At 40.2% G+C, this 17,156-nt stretch overlaps 1 protein-coding gene across 3 annotated transcripts in view; it reads left to right on the top strand.

Annotated features, from left to right (window-relative positions):
* Positions 1-4,994, top strand: part of thap4 (THAP domain containing 4) — a 55,444-nt gene extending 50,450 nt beyond the window's left edge. For all 3 annotated transcript variants that reach the window (XM_080185191.1, XM_080185204.1, XM_080185197.1), the window contains one exon: positions 3,477-4,994. In XM_080185191.1, the coding sequence (XP_080041317.1) occupies positions 3,477-3,593 (117 nt within the window). In that variant the 3' untranslated portion in view covers positions 3,594-4,994. The remainder of the gene's footprint in view (positions 1-3,476) is intronic.
* Positions 4,995-17,156: the final 12,162 nt, after the last annotated feature.

Consider the following 17,156-nt stretch of genomic DNA (forward strand, 5'->3'; position numbering starts at 1 on the left):
GTAAAAACTTAAGATAGTAATAGAGGGGACTTTACATTGCTGTCCTAAAGTATATTGCATAATTAAAGGCCAGAAAGGGGAAAAGTTTCTGAAGTTTGTTCATAGAATTCAGGAGGGATCAATTGAGGAAGGAGGTCATTCTGGTTCTGGGGAATGAGGTGGATCAAGGTCAGTAGGATAATGCTTCGGGTCAGTGAGTATAGTATAAGATTAGCTGTAGAAAAGGACAAGGGGCAATGCAAAGTAAAATTAATTTGAGGCAGGGCCAATTTCAGTAGGTGTAAATGAATCTTGCCAGGTAAATTGGATCAAAGATTGGTAGGAAAAACTGAAACAGAACAATGGGCTGCTTTTAAAGAGGGGATGATTCAGATACAGCCAAGGCAAATTCTCATCAGGAAGAAAAGTAGGACAAGCAAAGCTAGAGTTTGCTGGATGATGAGAGATAAAACGGGGCAGAAAAAGTGTGTGTACGACAGATGTCAGGATGATGATGAAAATGAGAATCAGTCTGAATGTAGAAAGTTCGGGGGGGGGGGGCAGTGAGGAAAAAAAACAAGAGGCAAAGAGAAAAAAGTGAACATAGACTGGCAACTAACATAAAAGGCAATCCACAAGGTTTCTATAGGTATATAAGGAGTAAAATGAGAAGATGGACAATTAAGGACCCAAAAGGTGTTTAATGCATGGTGGCAGGAAGTATGGCTGAGATAAAAAATTAGTACTTTGTATCTGCCTTTACCGAAGATGATGATTCTGGCAAAGTCATTGTGAAAGAGGAGGCTAAAAATTAGCAAGACTTGCTAAATCACCAGGATTGGATCAAATGCATCTGAGGATATGGAGGGGAACAGGGGGAGGAAAAGTGCAGAAATACTTCATAATCTTCTAATCCTCTTTAAATACAGGGCTAAATCAAAGGGCAACTATTATACTTTTGTTAAAAGGGGTACAAGGATAAGCCCAGCAACTACAAGACAGTCAGCTTAACATTGGTACCATAAGATTTTACCAATGATAAGCTGATAATTCATTATTGAGGAGTTAGTAGCAGGACATTCAGAAAATTATAATACAATCAGGTACACTCAATATAGTTTTATGAAAGGGAAATCATCTGAGTTCTTTGAGGATATCACAGGGTGGATGAAGGGGAACCAGCAGGTGTAGTATATTTGGATTTCCAAAAGGCATTCAGGTGCCACATAAAGGATTACTGCGTAAGATAAGCACTCGTGGTGTTGGGAGTGGCATATTAGAATGGATAGAAGATTGGCTAATTGACAGAGAACAGTGTGTCAGGATAAATGAATCATTTCCAGGTTGGCCAACTATAACTGGTGGAGTGCTGCAGGGATTAGTCCTGAGGTCTCAACTATTTACAATCTATATTCGTGACTTAAATGAAGGCACAGACTGCATTTTAGCCAAATTTGTTGATGATTAACAAGGAGTTATGGGGATCAGGCAGGAAAATTGAGTTAAGGCTACAGTCTGATCAGCAACGATCTGATCAAATGATAGATATGGCTGGATGGGCCAAATGACCTACTTCTCCTGTTGCTTGCGATTTTGTGTTCGTAATCAAAATTACCAGCTGAAATGAAAGCTTCCCCTTTACATGGAACCTGTTCAGCTGAATTCCATGCTGGGTGCATTGAGTAAAAGTTACACAGGAATAAGATTATGAACTATATATTGAAATTCTCTTATTCTTAATTAACATTCTGAATGGTTTTAAATACAAAGCCAAAAATAATAATGTCCCTGAGAATTAACCCTTTGTATGTTGACTGTAATTTTGTCACAGTTCTGGGCAAAATAGATAAAAGGTCTAAAATATTTCAGAACCGTTGGATGAATGGCCATTTAATCTTTTTATGATAGTGTTGGTTGAGATGAATGCTGCTCAGGATACTTGTTCTCAACTAGTATGTCATGAAGACCCCCGTCCCCCACCACCACCACCACCGAACTGTGCAAAAGAAGATTCAAAATTCATGCAATTAAATTAAAACTAACCTTTGTCTTCAGCTCTGTTGTTAGCATCTCCAAGACTTGGTGAATCTTGGGCTTCCCGTGCATACTCTGGCTGGGAAAGAACTGCACATGCGCAGTTTCGATTTTTGTTTCTGTCAGGCCCATGCACATGATCAACAGGATTTGGAGCTGAAGACAAAGACCCCATGCATTTGCACAAAAATCGAAAACTCAAAGGACACAAAAGCCCTGGGAGAAGTGAAGGTGATGTGGATGTGCTTACGTTGGACTGGGGTAAACACAGTAAGAAGTATCTCAACAGCAGGTTAAAATCCAGTAGGTTTATTTGGTAGTAAACACCACTAGCTTTTGGAGCACTGCTCCTTCGTCAGGTGAGTGGGGATTTCTGATCACAAACAGGGCACATAAAGGCACACGCAGTTTACAGAATACTGATTAGAATGCGAGTCATTACACCTAATCAAGTCTTAAAAGTGCAGACAATGTGAGTGAAGATAGCATTAAGCATATGTTAAAGAGATGTGTATTGTCTCCCGACAGGACAGTAAGCGAGATGTTGCAAGCTCAGGCAAGTCATGGGGGTTACAGATAGTGTGACGTGAACCCAAGATCTCAGTTGAGCCGTCCTCGTGCGCGGAACTTGGCTATCAGTTTCTGCTCAGCGACTCTGCGCTGTCGTATGACATACGACACAACATAGCGCAGACAGTATGCTGGAGACAATACACATCTCTTTAACCTATGCTTAATGCTATCTCCACTCACGTTGTCTGCACCTTTAAGACTTGATTAGGTGTAAAGACTCGCATTCTAATCAGTATTCTGTAAACTGTGTGTGCCTTTTATATGCCCCGTTTGTGATCAGAACTCCCCAATCATATGATGAAAGAGCAGTGCTCCGAAAGATAGTGGCATTTACTACCAAATAAACCTGTTGGACTTTAACCTGGTGTTGTGAGACTTCTTACTTAGAAGTGAGAGACAGAGTTTTAAAAAACAGGCACAAGGACAGAAAGAAGTTAAAATGTTCCCAGTAAAGGAAGAAGACAGAGAAAATGGAGAAGTTCCTCAATATTTTTTATAGAGGTGTGCTGTGACACACAATGTTGGGAACCACTGGGTTAGAGTATTGGAATGGCTTTTGCGTCCTCTTGCAGTAATCTTGTGAAATGTTTAATGCCCACACAAATTACAGCCATCTGGAATTGTAGTTTAACATTCAAACTAAATATTTGATCTTTCAAACAATGTAGCACTCGGCACAAGCCTATTTGATGCATTCAAATGCTGGAATGAAACTTGAATTGATGACCTTCTCATCTGTCAATGTGATCACCATCAGCTGAAGCAAGCCCTCACATTGACTAAATGGCTTCTCAGAGCTGTATTTTAACAAGAATAGAATGTTCCTTCTCATTGTTTTAATGAAGTATGTTTGTAGGCAACTTTTCCATGATTTGTTTCTTTACTTTCAGATTACACGGACATTCAGACTTACAAAAGAAGGGAAGTTGGAGCAAACTGTTCTTATGGCAACGAATCAACAGCCCCTGTCGCAGCATCTTCACATAACGTACATACGGAGTTCGTAACGCAATATATTCATGCAACAAACATCTGCTCCAAATGCACTGTTCTACATGCTAACATACATATGGAGTTCGTAACACAATATATTCATGCAACAAACATCCGCTTCAAGTGCACTGACTGTTCTATATGCTCACCATTTATACTGCAGCCTTACTGTGTTAAACTTGACTTTAGAGTTACCGCTGAAAAAATACAATTTGTTAAAGCTTTTTGTTCTGCACTCATTAGCACAATCGGAAGAATACCAATATGAGGGAAAATAATTTTATACTGTATGAGAAGAGAATGCTGTTTGGTTGGCAAGTGGCCTCTGATAGAAATGTTGCCATGGAGAATCCACCAGTTAATAGTGACTGCCAGTTAACTGCCAAGCAATTCTTTGAAAATTTAAACCAGACAGCTTGACTCTGATCAAGTCATTGCTCTGGGAAGTGAGTTAGCAAATGGCTATTACTTACTTCAACTAGGTGAAACAGATACAATGTGTAAATTATTCTTTATATCTGCAAACAGGGCCCTATGCATTAATATATTTAGCTTCCAGTACATGCAAATATGCCCCGCTGCAAACCTGACTGACAATCTTAAATTGGTTGTCAGTGTAAATTTTATCACTGAGGTTAACTCAGCAAATGTTGTTCAATTGCAGAATTGCATCTAATATTGTACATTGTTTTGAGTTTTGCAAGGGGCTGTTTGGATGCTCACAAAACTCAATGCTCGCATTGGAGTTTTGGCATTGGCATTCTTGCAATTGTCCTGATAAATGCCAGTGAAAAGCTTCAACAAAATGTCCATTTTCAGCCATTCTCAACTTCAATACTATGGTGGAGAAAAATCGTAAAGACGGATACCTGGCATAAAATAGCTGCCTGGCCCGTGAAGGATTAAAAGACATTAAGCAGGCACTGACTTTTAATGCAGACAGCTACTTGAAATTTAAACATGCAGGACAGACAGTTATTTAAATTTAAACATACTGGGAACAAATACTGCAGGAAGCCAGGCACCTTAAAGATAAAGACAGTCCTGGGATAATGGGATCTGATAGATTAGTTACGAATGGGAATACATAAATGCAGGAAAACCAATTACTGTATGAATAGACAAACTAAGTCATTGATAAAGAGGAAATGTATCCATTCATGGAACAATGCAATATTAAAATGTTTATGTCTGTATTCGTCTGTAACAATGTGTTAAACTATCAATACTACTCAACTATAACAATGTGTTAAATGGCTAATGTCCGGACTATCCATTGTCTGAAAGATATAAAAATAAACCATACAATAAATAATATTGTATTATTGAGAGAAGGTAGCTGCCCAGTACTGCAGAGTGCCAGTGCCTTTTCTCCACAATGCTTCGTTAAATAAAACTGTATTATTGCACCCCCAGTCTTACTCCAAAGTGGTTATTTCCCCCAACACTACCAACTGATAACTTTAGAAGTTGGAGATATTAATTTTAGATTTTTATAATTTATTGTGTAACAGCCCAAATCTAATTCAGAATATTTTTTGTTCTTGGGTCCTTCAGAAATTTATTGATTGCTGTTGACTTCATGAGATGTTATGATAATCAGAGAAACCTTTGAGAATGTTCTTTTTGGGGTTCTGACTCCCTAGGTGAGCAAGATTTATGTTCATTTTGTTCAATTATTAAAAATCAGGTTATAAATGGATAACTCTGGAACATCTTCCAGACATTCTCATCTAGTCTGCCAGATTACGTCTGCCTGAAGATGCCCTCCTCTCACTTTCTTTTAAACTGGGTAGATTTCCTATCTTTTTTTGGATCTATCTGCTTTTTTGCACAGTACCCCCAGCTGAGGGAACGGCAAATGATCTTATCCAGGATGTCGCCACACTGCAATCAGCTCCACAGAGATGTGTGAGGTGGACATCAGAGCACATAATCTAAGATTACTTCATTTTTGATGTGTTAAGTTGGGTTAACCAACTCCTACCAGAAAAGCATAAGCTGTAACTACTGGATAGTTTGACCATTTACCCTATGGTTTTTGCAATGTGAAACCACTTGCCAAAAAAAATTTTAATTATTCTTTCATTAAAATGTACTGAGATGAAGCTTTGACTGGCACATCAATCGTTATAAAGCTTGAAAATTAGTCATGACGACTAATGATCTACTTCATAACACTTATACTTGCTTTTATTTGTTCATGATACTGTCAAAGCTGTATTCAATGTTGCTTTTAGCTATTATTTGTGGACTCCAGTGAAAACAATCCTAACCTAGTCAATCCTCATACATCAATCCCGCCATCCCTGGAATCTGGTAAACCTTTGCTGTATTCCTTCGAGAACAAGAACACCCTTCCTCAGAAAAGGAAACCAAAACTGCTCACAATAGTGTAGATGTGGCCTTACTAAGGCTCTGTATATTTGCAACAACACATCCCTGTTCCTGTACTGGAAATCTCTCACAATGAAGGCCAACCTACCATTTGCCTTCTTTACTGCCTGCTGCATCTGCATGCTTACCTTCAGTGACTGGTGCACAAAGATACCCAGGTCCCACTGCACCCTTCCCTCCCCCAATTTACAGCCATTCAGGTAGTGATCTGCCTTCTTGTTTTTGCTTCCAAAGCAAATAACCACATTTATAGAAATTATACTACATCTGCCATTGATTTGCCTACTTACCTAACCGGTCCAAATCATGCTGAAGGATCTCTGTCTTCATCACAGTTCATCCTCCCACCCAACTTGGTGTCATCTGCAAACTTTGAGATGTTACATTTTGTTCCCTCATTCAAATCATTAATAAATATTGCGAATAGCTGGGGTCCCAGGACCGCTGTCTGTGGCACCCCACTGCCTGCCAATTTGAAAAGGACCCATTAATTCATGCTCATTGTTTTCTCTCTGCCAACCAGTTTCCTATCCATTTCGATGCACTACACCGAATTCCATGTGCTTCAATCTTGCATGATAATCTCTTTTGTGGGACTTTGTCCATCATTTTCTGAAAATCCAAATATACCACATCAACTGCCCCTCCCCTGTCAACTCTACTAGTTACATCTTCAAAGAATGCCATAAGATTTGTCAAGCATGATTTCCTTTCATAAATCCATGCTGCCTCTGTCTGATACTGCCACGGCTTTCTAAATGCTCCACTACAAAGTCCTTGATAATGGATTTGAGAATTTTCCCCACTACTGAGAAAAGGCTTACTGGTCTATAATTCCCTGTTTTCGCTCTACTTCCCTTTTTGAATATTGGAGTCATATTAGCTACCTTCCAATCTGCAGGAACTGTTCCAGAGCCTATAGAATCCTGGAAGATGACCACCAATGCATCCACTGTTTCTAGAGCCACATCCTTGAGTACTCTGGGATATAGATTACCAAGCCCTAAGGATTTATCCGCCTTTAATCCCATCAATTTTCCCAGCACCATGCCTCTACTAATATTGATCTCCCTCAGTTTTTCCCTCTCACTGAATCTTGCATTCTCAATTTTCTGTTATTTGATTTAGCCATTTTTTGTCAATATAGAACAAAATATGTATTCAGTTGCTCATGATGTGGATGTGCTGGCGTTGCTCAGCCATTTCTTTGTCTCTTATTGTACATTCCCCTATTTCTGTCTGTAGGGGATGTACATTTGTCTTCATCAACCTCTTTCTCTTCACGTATCTATAGAAACTCTTAGTGTCAGTCTATATGTTCCCTGCAAGCTTACTTTCATACTGTCTTTTAATTGAGACTTTCTAGGACCTATATCTACCCCACTCCCGAGTTTGGGGCCTTCTCTCTGTTCTGCTCCCTTGTCCTATTCCTTGGGACATCTGCTCTGCAGTGGCATGCCTCTTCTGATCATCTGACCTGCAGTTTCATTTATTTCACTTCTGCACATGTGCCACAGAACCAGTTCCTGGCCAAAGAATATAAAAGTGGACAAATGGTGCTTACGTGGTCCTTTCCTAGCTGATGAATGCATAGAAATCTCAAGACCTGACAAGATCTGTAATCCCTGAACATGATTCCGATTTAAACTTAAGGTGAGCTTTTTTATTGTTGTCATTTTTTCTCTCCTTCAGGGGAAACAAAGTTTCACTACAGTGAAGGTTTCCTCATGTTGACTTTATACTTCCTTTACAAGACCTTATTGTAAATTTCCAACAAATAACTTAATCAAGTCAACATTTTCTTTTGTTTCAGAAGTGGTCCCTTAGAGGATGAGAAGGGGGACTTAGTGGTAGGGGATGGGGATATGGCTAAGGTCTTGAATAACTTTTTTGTTTCTGTCTTCACGGAGGAGGATGTGAATAATTTGCCGGGTGTTAGCGATGGAAAGGTGGTAGGACTGGAGGGTCTTAATGACATTACTGTTACTAGAGAGGCGGTGCTCGACAGACTAGAGGGGCTGATTGTGGACAAGTCGCCAGGACCGGATGGAATGCATCCGAGGGTTCTGAAAGAAATGGCGGAGGTGATAGTGGATGCCTTGGTGGTTATTTTCCAGACGTCGCTGGATTCCAGGGAAGTGCCGGAAGATTGGAAAGCGGCTAATGTTACGCCGTTGTTTAAGAAGGGTGTCAGGCAAAAGGCAGGGAATTATAGGCCGGTTAGTTTAACGTCTGTTGTAGGTAAAATGTTAGAATCCGTCATCAAGGAGGAAATAGCGAGGCATCTTGAGAGGAATTGCTTGATAGAGCAGACGCAGCACGGTTTCGTTAAAGGGAAGTCGTGTCTGACAAATTTACTGGAGTTCTATGAGGATGTGTCTAGGGCGGTGGATAGAGGAGAGCTGGTGGATGTGGTCTTTCTGGATTTTCAGAAGGCGTTTGACAAGGTACCTCATAGGAGGTTATTGCAGAAGGTCAGGGGACATGGAGTTGGGGGTAGGGTGTTAGCGTGGATAGAGGATTGGTTGTCAAATAGGAGGCAGAGAGTGGGGGTCAATGGGTGCTATTCGGATTGGTGGATGGTGATTAGTGGAGTGCCCCAGGGGTCGGTGCTGGGGCCTCAGCTTTTTACCATTTATATAGATGATCTGGAGGAGGGAACCGAGTGTATGGTGTCGAAATTTGCTGATGACACCAAGATTGGAGGAAAGGCAAATTGTGCGGAGGGTGTGGAGAGTCTACAGAAGGATCTAGATAGGCTGGGCGAATGGGCCAGGAAATGGCAAATGGAATTTAATGTTGGCAAGTGCGAGGTGGTCCACTTTGGTAGGAATAATGGTAGGAAGGATTATGGCGAAAAACTGCAGCAGGCGACGGTGCAGAGGGACCTTGGGGTCCTTGTGCATGAGTCGCAAAAACCCAGCTTGCAGGTGCAGCAGGTGATCAGGAAGGCGAATGGGATGCTGGCCTTCATAGCGAGGGGGATTGAATATAAAAGTAGGGAGGTCTTGCTGCGGCTGTATAGGGCATTGGTGAGGCCGCAGCTGGAGTACTGTGTGCAGTTTTGGGTGCCGTACTTACGCAAGGATATTTTGGCCTTGGAGGGAGTGCAGAGGAGGTTTACTAGGCTGATGCCGGAGTTGAGGGGGTTGCGCTATGAGGAGAGGCTGAATAAACTAGGCTTGTACTCGTTAGAGTTTAGAAGAATGAGGGGAGATCTCATTGAGACGTATAAGATGATGAATGGGATGGATAGGATAGAGGTGGAGAGACTCTTCCCGCTCAGAAAGGATAGTAGGACTAGGGGGCACAGCCTCAAGATAAAGGGGGGGTGGTTTAGAATGGAGTTGAGGAGGAACTTCTTCACTCAAAGGGTGGTGAATCTCTGGAATTCTCTGCCCGTTGAAGTGGTGGAGGCTACCTCGCTAAATATTTTTAAGACGCGGGTTGATGGGTTTTTGATAAGAGAGGGGATTAAGGGTTATGGGGAGAGGGCGGGAATGTGGAACTGAGCCACGACAGATCAGCCATGATCTTATTGAATGGCAGGGCAGGCTCAAAGGGCTAGATGGCCTACTCCTGCTCCTATTTCTTATGTTCTTAAGTGCACATGCTAAATGATATAATTCACAAAGTTTTCACCAAAATACATCAATATATGTAATAAGTATGATTAGTAGAATGTAAACCTCATAGAATTATCATAGCTCAATACTTGTGTTTCTCCTACACCTTTTAAACTTGGAATAGAACACCAACGATTATATGACTTCTGGACATAATCTTTTCAAGGTTTACGAAGGCAGTGAAGATACATTAAAGTTTATTTAACAACATATTGACTAGCTTCTATTGCTATTGGAATTCCGGTTTCAACCTTGCAGGTGTCAGTGCGTACCAGTACTCTGATCTTCCCCTCTTCAAATAGGGACATATGTCAGTCATATTATGTGATACAAATTACTTCTGCAACAATTTCTCAACTTTGACATAGAAGGATTTGGGATTTTTCTTACTCTTCTGCTAATTAAAACATGTCTTCAATTGGTCCTTTACATTTGCAACATAGTGTTTAAGCCTGATTGGCAACCGACTTCAAAATCATCTTTTAGACTTGATTTCTTCAATATCAGATTTTTTTCTTCATTGTTTCAATCAACACCGGATGAATAAACTTGAACTGAAGGACTTCTCTCTTTATTCAAGTAATTTCCTAGTTTATCAATGAGATGTTCCAGTTTCCTATGCACATTCATTTTCTTCCTGCTGACCTTTAAGAAATGGAGCTTTACACTTCTTTCACAATTTTATCTAAGTATTTGTTTACTCTCTTTTCCAATTCTTTCCCAAGCTTGTTAATCTTTTCATTTAGCTCATCAATTACTCTGGTGATTTTAGTTGTCTTTATTACAGTCATTTGTGGAACCCTTAAACAAGGTAACAACTTTGTTGCCATGACGATATCCATGCAGTCATAGTCCCAAATTACTTCGACAGTTAAGTAACGCATGTTTTTAAAGTAAGGATATACAAGCAAAAACTGGCTGAGACTAAGATTGGAATTTCAATTGGATTATACTTGATCAACTGGAGAGAATGGAATGGAGACAATGCAAAAACTGAACGATACTCTTCTGTGCAGTTAATGGTAACTGATTACCATCTCAGCAGAAACTATCTCTTATGAGTTACATCCCAGATTGTGGACACAACGTGAGTGGAAAGAAAGCAGTTCTGGGCGAAAGACATGTCTGTGTTTTTCCCCTTCCAGGAATGCACAAGAAAAGATGTTAAAAACCAACTGCATCCCTGGCCTTTGTGTGCTGGTTGGGTATTCTAATTCTACTGTGTGTGAAGGTCATAAGTGAAGAACATCCACTAGGCATTCCTGTATTTGCAGGTAAAAATGTCTGTCCTTTGATTTCTGGAAGCAAGTCATAAGACGTAAAAGATACAATCAAAAACAAAACAAGACAACTCAGCTAACCTGCAGAACCAAGAATATCTGAACCAACTGTTCAACTGTAAAACAGCACTACCAGAATGACTCAACTTAATGGCAGCAACATTTTATCATCCACTCTGCATGTACAAGCCAAAGACTGAATTATATATCTTTTTAAACTTATTTTTGGGTTCACTTCTTATTTGTGTATGTTTGTTCATAGAGTCCATGCAATGCAGAAGGAGGCCATTCGGCCTATCGAGCCTGCATTGATAACAGTCTCACCCAGGCCCTATCCCCGTAACCCACATACTTGGCCTGCTAATCCCCTGGTGCTAAAGGGCAATTTAGCATAGTCATTCAACATAACACGCATGTCTTTGGAGGGTGGGAGGGAACCGGATCACCCAGAGGAAACCCACGCAGGCAGGAAGAGAATGTGCAAACATCACACAGCAGTTACCCAAGGCAAGAATCAAACCCAATCCCTGACACTCTGAGGTAGCAGTGCTAACCACTGTGCCACGGTGTCGTCCTTAATTTATATAATTTTTTTCCCCATGTTTTAGTAACTAATCAGCTCAAGAAAGCCTGTTTAAAATCCCTTTAAAACACAAATACTTTGGACTGAAAAGGTATCCACAAGGGAAGGTATCCTTTTTAAATTACTCTTGTTGTGATCAACTAAAGGTGTTGATGTAAGGGAGTTAATCCCTCTTCACTGAAGCATAACAATTCGGGGTTTTCTCATCTGAAATCAACAAACTGGGGGGACCTATCCAGGAACTGGTTGTAACAATATTCAATTTATTTTGGGATCTTCCATGATTATTGTCTACTTTCTGGATTCCTTCAATTTTCTTGTTAAATCCTCAATTTGTTCCTTTGATTTGATTGGTAGAACACTTGAATGAGGATTTGAAATGTTTGATTTGATTTATTATTGTCACATGTATTAGTATACAGTGAAAAGTATTGTGTCTTGCACACTATACAAAGCATACCATTCATAGAGAACAAAACAAGAGAGTGCAGAATGTAGTGTTGCAGTCATAGCTAGGGTGTAGAGAAAGATCTACTTAATGCAAGGTAGGTGCATTCAAAAGTCTGATGGCAGCAGGGAAGAAGCTGTTCTTAGTTGGTTGGTATGTGACCTCAGACTTTTGTATCCTTTTCCTGACGGAAGAAGGTGGAAGAGAGAATGTCTGGATGTATGGGGTCCTTAATTATGCTGGCTGCTTTGCTGAAGCAGCAGCAAGTGTAGACAGAGTCAATGGATGGAAGGCTGGTTTGCATGATGGATTGGGCTACATTCACAACCTTTTGTAGTTTCTTGCAGTCTTGGGCAGACCAGGAGCCATACCAAGCTGTGATACAACCAGAAAGAATGCTTTCTATGGTGCAACTGTAAAAGTTGGTGTGAGTTGAAGCTGATATGCCAAATTTCCTTAGTCTTCTGAGAAAGTAGAGATGTTGGTGGGCTTTCTTAACTACAGTGTCGGCATGGAAGACCAGGACAGGTTGTTGGTGATCTGGACACCTAAAAACTTGAAGCTCTTGACCATTCTTCTTTCCCTGTTGATGTAGACAGGGGCATGTCTTCCGCTACGCTTCCTGAGTTGATGACAATCTCTTTTGTTTTGTTGACATTGAGGAGAGATTATTATTGCCGCACCAGATTCTCTATCTCATTCCTGTAGTCTATTCCTGGATTCTAAACCTGGATTTCAAATTATAATCTCATTCTGTTGGTCCTCCAAATAGCATCAAAGTTCAAGAATCTTATTCCACTTCATAACAAATTTCTAGCAGTTTATCAGTCTTGATTTTTAATTCTGCATTCAGCCAACTGTCCTGACTCACCAACCATTTCTGTTTATGCTTAAGATGTTTTTCACGATACTGTGGATAGACTTTTGATGCTTTTTCTTTAAATCAAACTATCTGGATCAAAAATTGCATCATCAACCACCATCAACAACTGATGTGCCCCAGTACCTCTGAATATTTTAATTTACTTATTTTTTGAAGCAGTAAGGGAACACTTCTCCCATCGAGGCAAAACATTCTGAGCTTCCAGTAGCCTGACTGTCTATAGATCCTTACGACTTTCCTAAGCTGTACCACTCTTTCCTGTAGGTTGTGAGGGAGTACATTTCATCTGTACCACTTCTATAGGTTTAATGTCAATTTCTTTTTCTGGCATAATTTTTTTCTAAAGATTCCTTACAGGTTTATCATTCAGCTTCCAACAATGGACTTGAGATATCTGTCTTATGTCAATAGAAGCATACTGATTTATTTTCTAAGATAATAAGATGATTTATTCAGCTAAGATAGTTTGATAAAGGAAAAGATATTATTAGGAGATATTCATGGGACTTTATAAACCTTTGTATCAATTTTAAAATATATTTTATTACTGGAATTGTTACAGAGGAAATTATTCCTCATTTGCCTATTCTGGTTAATGATTTGGCTATTGGAGTCAGTAAGACAATGGCTGTATTGCGGCAGGAATCTGATCATGCTGATTTTAACAAACTCCAAAAAGTTACTGTGGCCAAATTTGAGATAACAAATAATTGAAGGAAAACCAGACCGGAAAGTTGGATTTTCTAATGAAAAGTGAGAATTGATGTGAACAATAGAGCATCAGTCACAAGAAGTAGAACACTTGAATGAGGATTTGAAATGTTTAAATGATAAGTTAAGAAGCAAATACCACGAAAGTAGATCTTCAGTTAACACTTGATGAAGCTCAAGCATCAGAAGCCTATTTACAGTATTGTGAAAAACACCTTAAGCATAAATGAAAACTCTCTCCAATATACTTTTTCTTCACTGGAACATCTGCCTTCTCCACAAAGCTACTACATTCTTTCCTGCTATTCATTTTCTTGTTGATCCCCATATGACCATTTCCTCAAATGTATCTGGCTGTGTGCTACATCATGAGTATCTGCCAAAACTTTATGACTTGACACTCATCTAGAGAAGGCTTAATGGTTACTGGAATGTTATTGTGGAATTCTTCCATAATTATTTTCCCCTTCACAATCTCAACATTTCTCTCAAACTTCAGTGATCAAAACTACTAATTCCTCAGCATTTCTTTTTCTCTTGCAAATTCTACAAATGTAGAACAATTAGGCTTCTTTCTTTCGGTCTTAAATTTTAATTTCAGGGACAAGCTCACAGCATTGAGGATTGTTGTTTTAATCATTTCATAGTCTGCAGTTTGCTCTTCTGACAAACTAGTGTACACATTCTAGCTGTACATGACATGACACTTTGTAACATGCATTTAGAAGTTTAGAAGGCTGAGGGGGGAGATTTGAAGAGACTTACAAGATAATGAAGGGGCTAGATAGGGTAGAGGTAGAGAGATTCTTCCCGCTTAGAAAGGATAGCAGAACTAGAGGGCACAGCCTCAAGAAAAGAGGGGGGGGCAGTTTAGATCAGAGTTGAGGGGGAACTTCTTCACTCAAAGGGTGGTGAATCTCTGGAATTCTCTGCTCATTGAAGTGGTGGAGGCTACCTCACTGAATATATTTAAGTCACGGGTCGATAGATTTCTGATAGACAAGGAAATTAAGGGTTATGGGGAGAAAGTGGGAAAGTGGAACTTATCCACTTCAGATCAGCCATGATCTTATTGAATGGCGGGGCAGGCTTGAAGGGCTAGATGGCCTACTCCTGCTCCTATTTCTTATATTCTTATGTTCTTATGCATCTTTTGGCCACTTTGACTTCACAGCTATCTTTTCAACTGGGGTGACATATCTTTCAATCCCATCTACTGTAAATGTAGGCATGAAACAGAGATTTATAGTTAAATCAAAATCATCAGTGGAATCAGAATCATCTACCAAACCATCATTTCTCCTTTCTTCCTTTTTCCTATGTTTTCCTTTAGCCAAGTCATGTTGTTTTTTCCTCTTTTTGATACCCAAGTTCAAGCCTTCACATTTCCATTTCTTTCTCCTGTTTTACCAGTTCAAGCTTTTGCTTTTCTCTGTTTCAAATTACTGCATTTGCAACTCATTTGTAGCTAATTCTATCCATGAAACATAAATTTCAGATTGCTCTCCATTCAATTCTAATTACTAGATGATTATTTTAAACATAACATCCATACAAAATCCTGCTTTAATTTGTATCTCCAATTTACCTGCTAATTCTCTCAGTTTAGCCTTAGCTAAGGATTTCAAATAATCCACTGTTTCATTTTCTACACCCAATAAAAGTCTTAGCAACAGGCAAAGACATTTTTGAGTTACAACCTGTGTAATATTCTTCTTATGTCCAGAACTTCCATGTACTTGTTCCTTTAAGGAATCATGGATCCCACTTAAATTTAAGGATTTGTGATCCCAGTATAGGCCACAACTTGTTACAATCCTGGATGAGCACCCATCTTGTTAAGTTCCCGTCATTTTGACCTTTAGATGAACCTGCAGCTTCCAATCTTATCTCTCAGCCTTAACACACACACATACAGGTATATGTGCCTTCTGTTACTTTGATTCTTACATCTCTGAGCATCACTAAAAGTGGTCACCCTTTCAGACTTCTCCATAATGGACCAGCGAACTTGGTCCTCATCCTTGCTGAGTGCCTTTTTCAGCACAGTGTACAGGTACTGCGTACATCATGCGTGTTTACTTCAGCTTCCACCTCTACCCAGACCTCCTTCATTTGGTCAGGTGACATCCTCTTGACATCTTGTGGTATGAGGATGGTTCATCTGGCATTTACTGCCTCCACAAGAATGTACAGGCATTCACCCAAGAAGCGGGGGAGGGGGGGTGCGGTGGTGGCAGAGTACACACCTTCATTGGCCTCCCATCTGGCATGTTGACGAGGTGCTACTGTCATTACTTTACTTTTTCCTCAACCCCCTGTGTTCCTCTGTAAATCTGGGATGTTTTCTGTGGTCTGCCACGGTTAGCTTAACCTCCCGCCAGGTCCTCATTGGACTTGGTGCCTGCCACTTTCCAACCCCTGCCAGCAGCCTTTCTCCAAAGGGGATGGGAGAGGGTCATGTTTCATGCAGGCCAACCCTTAATTGCTCAGCCAGTGTGATATTGCATCTTTGACATTCTTGGGTAGAAGCAGAAAATGCGGCTGTTTCTGGTCCTGCCCATCGAACAATCTGATAAGCACGAAATTCAGACCTGTCTCTATTTTATACTCCAATATTCAAGACATGTTACATGTGAATTAATAGGAAACCTGTGGTCAAACGCATCACACTCCAAAGTAAATGGCAGATGTCACCACAACAGATTCCATGGATTTGTCAACAACCCACCCAGACGCTTGTTACACTGAACACCATCTGGTCTCACTGAAACTCTGTTTTTCACCTGAGGGTTTCCATTGTCCACACTTGAAGATCTCACCTTGGAATTCTCTCCAAAGGTCATTCCTAGTCATATAGCTTCACCAGCAATCCACTGCCAGGGCTTCAATCTTGCCTTCTGAGATTCCTTTCCTGGATCACCACGTTCACTCAACCTCTCAAGCACAATTTCAGATATTTGGCTGTGCCAAATAGAACACCACCACTCCTTAAGACCTGCAGTAAAGAGTCACCAACTGTCTTCTCATATCTTCTTTGCTCCTGGCAGATCTTGTTTTAACTTGTAGCCTTCCTCTCAATTTTGTTTAACAGGACCTGTTTCTGATCTCTGTCTATGCCCTTTACTTGTGACCTTTTTCTGAGACGGATTCTGCCTCCATCATTCGGATTGTCTCTATTTGGACCTCCTCAGTGTCCCCCTTTGCATGTGATGACACTTCTCTTCAAATTACCTGCTTTATGTTTTGTGTTGTTTCACTTTTTTACCTGCGCATGTGCACAGGGCATGAGAAATTTAACAAGTGTATAAAAAGTGGATCTGTGACACTTTCCCAGTCAGCAATGTATAAAACTGCTGAATCCTAACTGGAACTGTAATTCCTGAACCATGACTTAGATTTAAACTGAGGGTAAGTTTTTAAAACGTTTTTGTTTCATTACTCAGACTTACTGAGATTTCTACATGTAACCCCTTTAGTCGACTCTTGTAAAACTGTTTTTCCATAGAGGGTTTTACTTTATCTCCTCATCACTTCCTTCATAACAAAAAAGACTTGTTTCTGATAGAGTTCCAATTCCCTGCGACTGAGCAGCTTTTCCCCACCTGTTCTGTTGAGTTGTGCTTCAGTGAAAGATGCTACAAACTGC

This window comes from Carcharhinus amblyrhynchos, chromosome 3, assembly GCF_965287045.1.
Source record: "Carcharhinus amblyrhynchos chromosome 3, sCarAmb.v2.hapA, whole genome shotgun sequence".
Taxonomy (NCBI): Eukaryota; Metazoa; Chordata; class Chondrichthyes; order Carcharhiniformes; family Carcharhinidae; genus Carcharhinus; species Carcharhinus amblyrhynchos.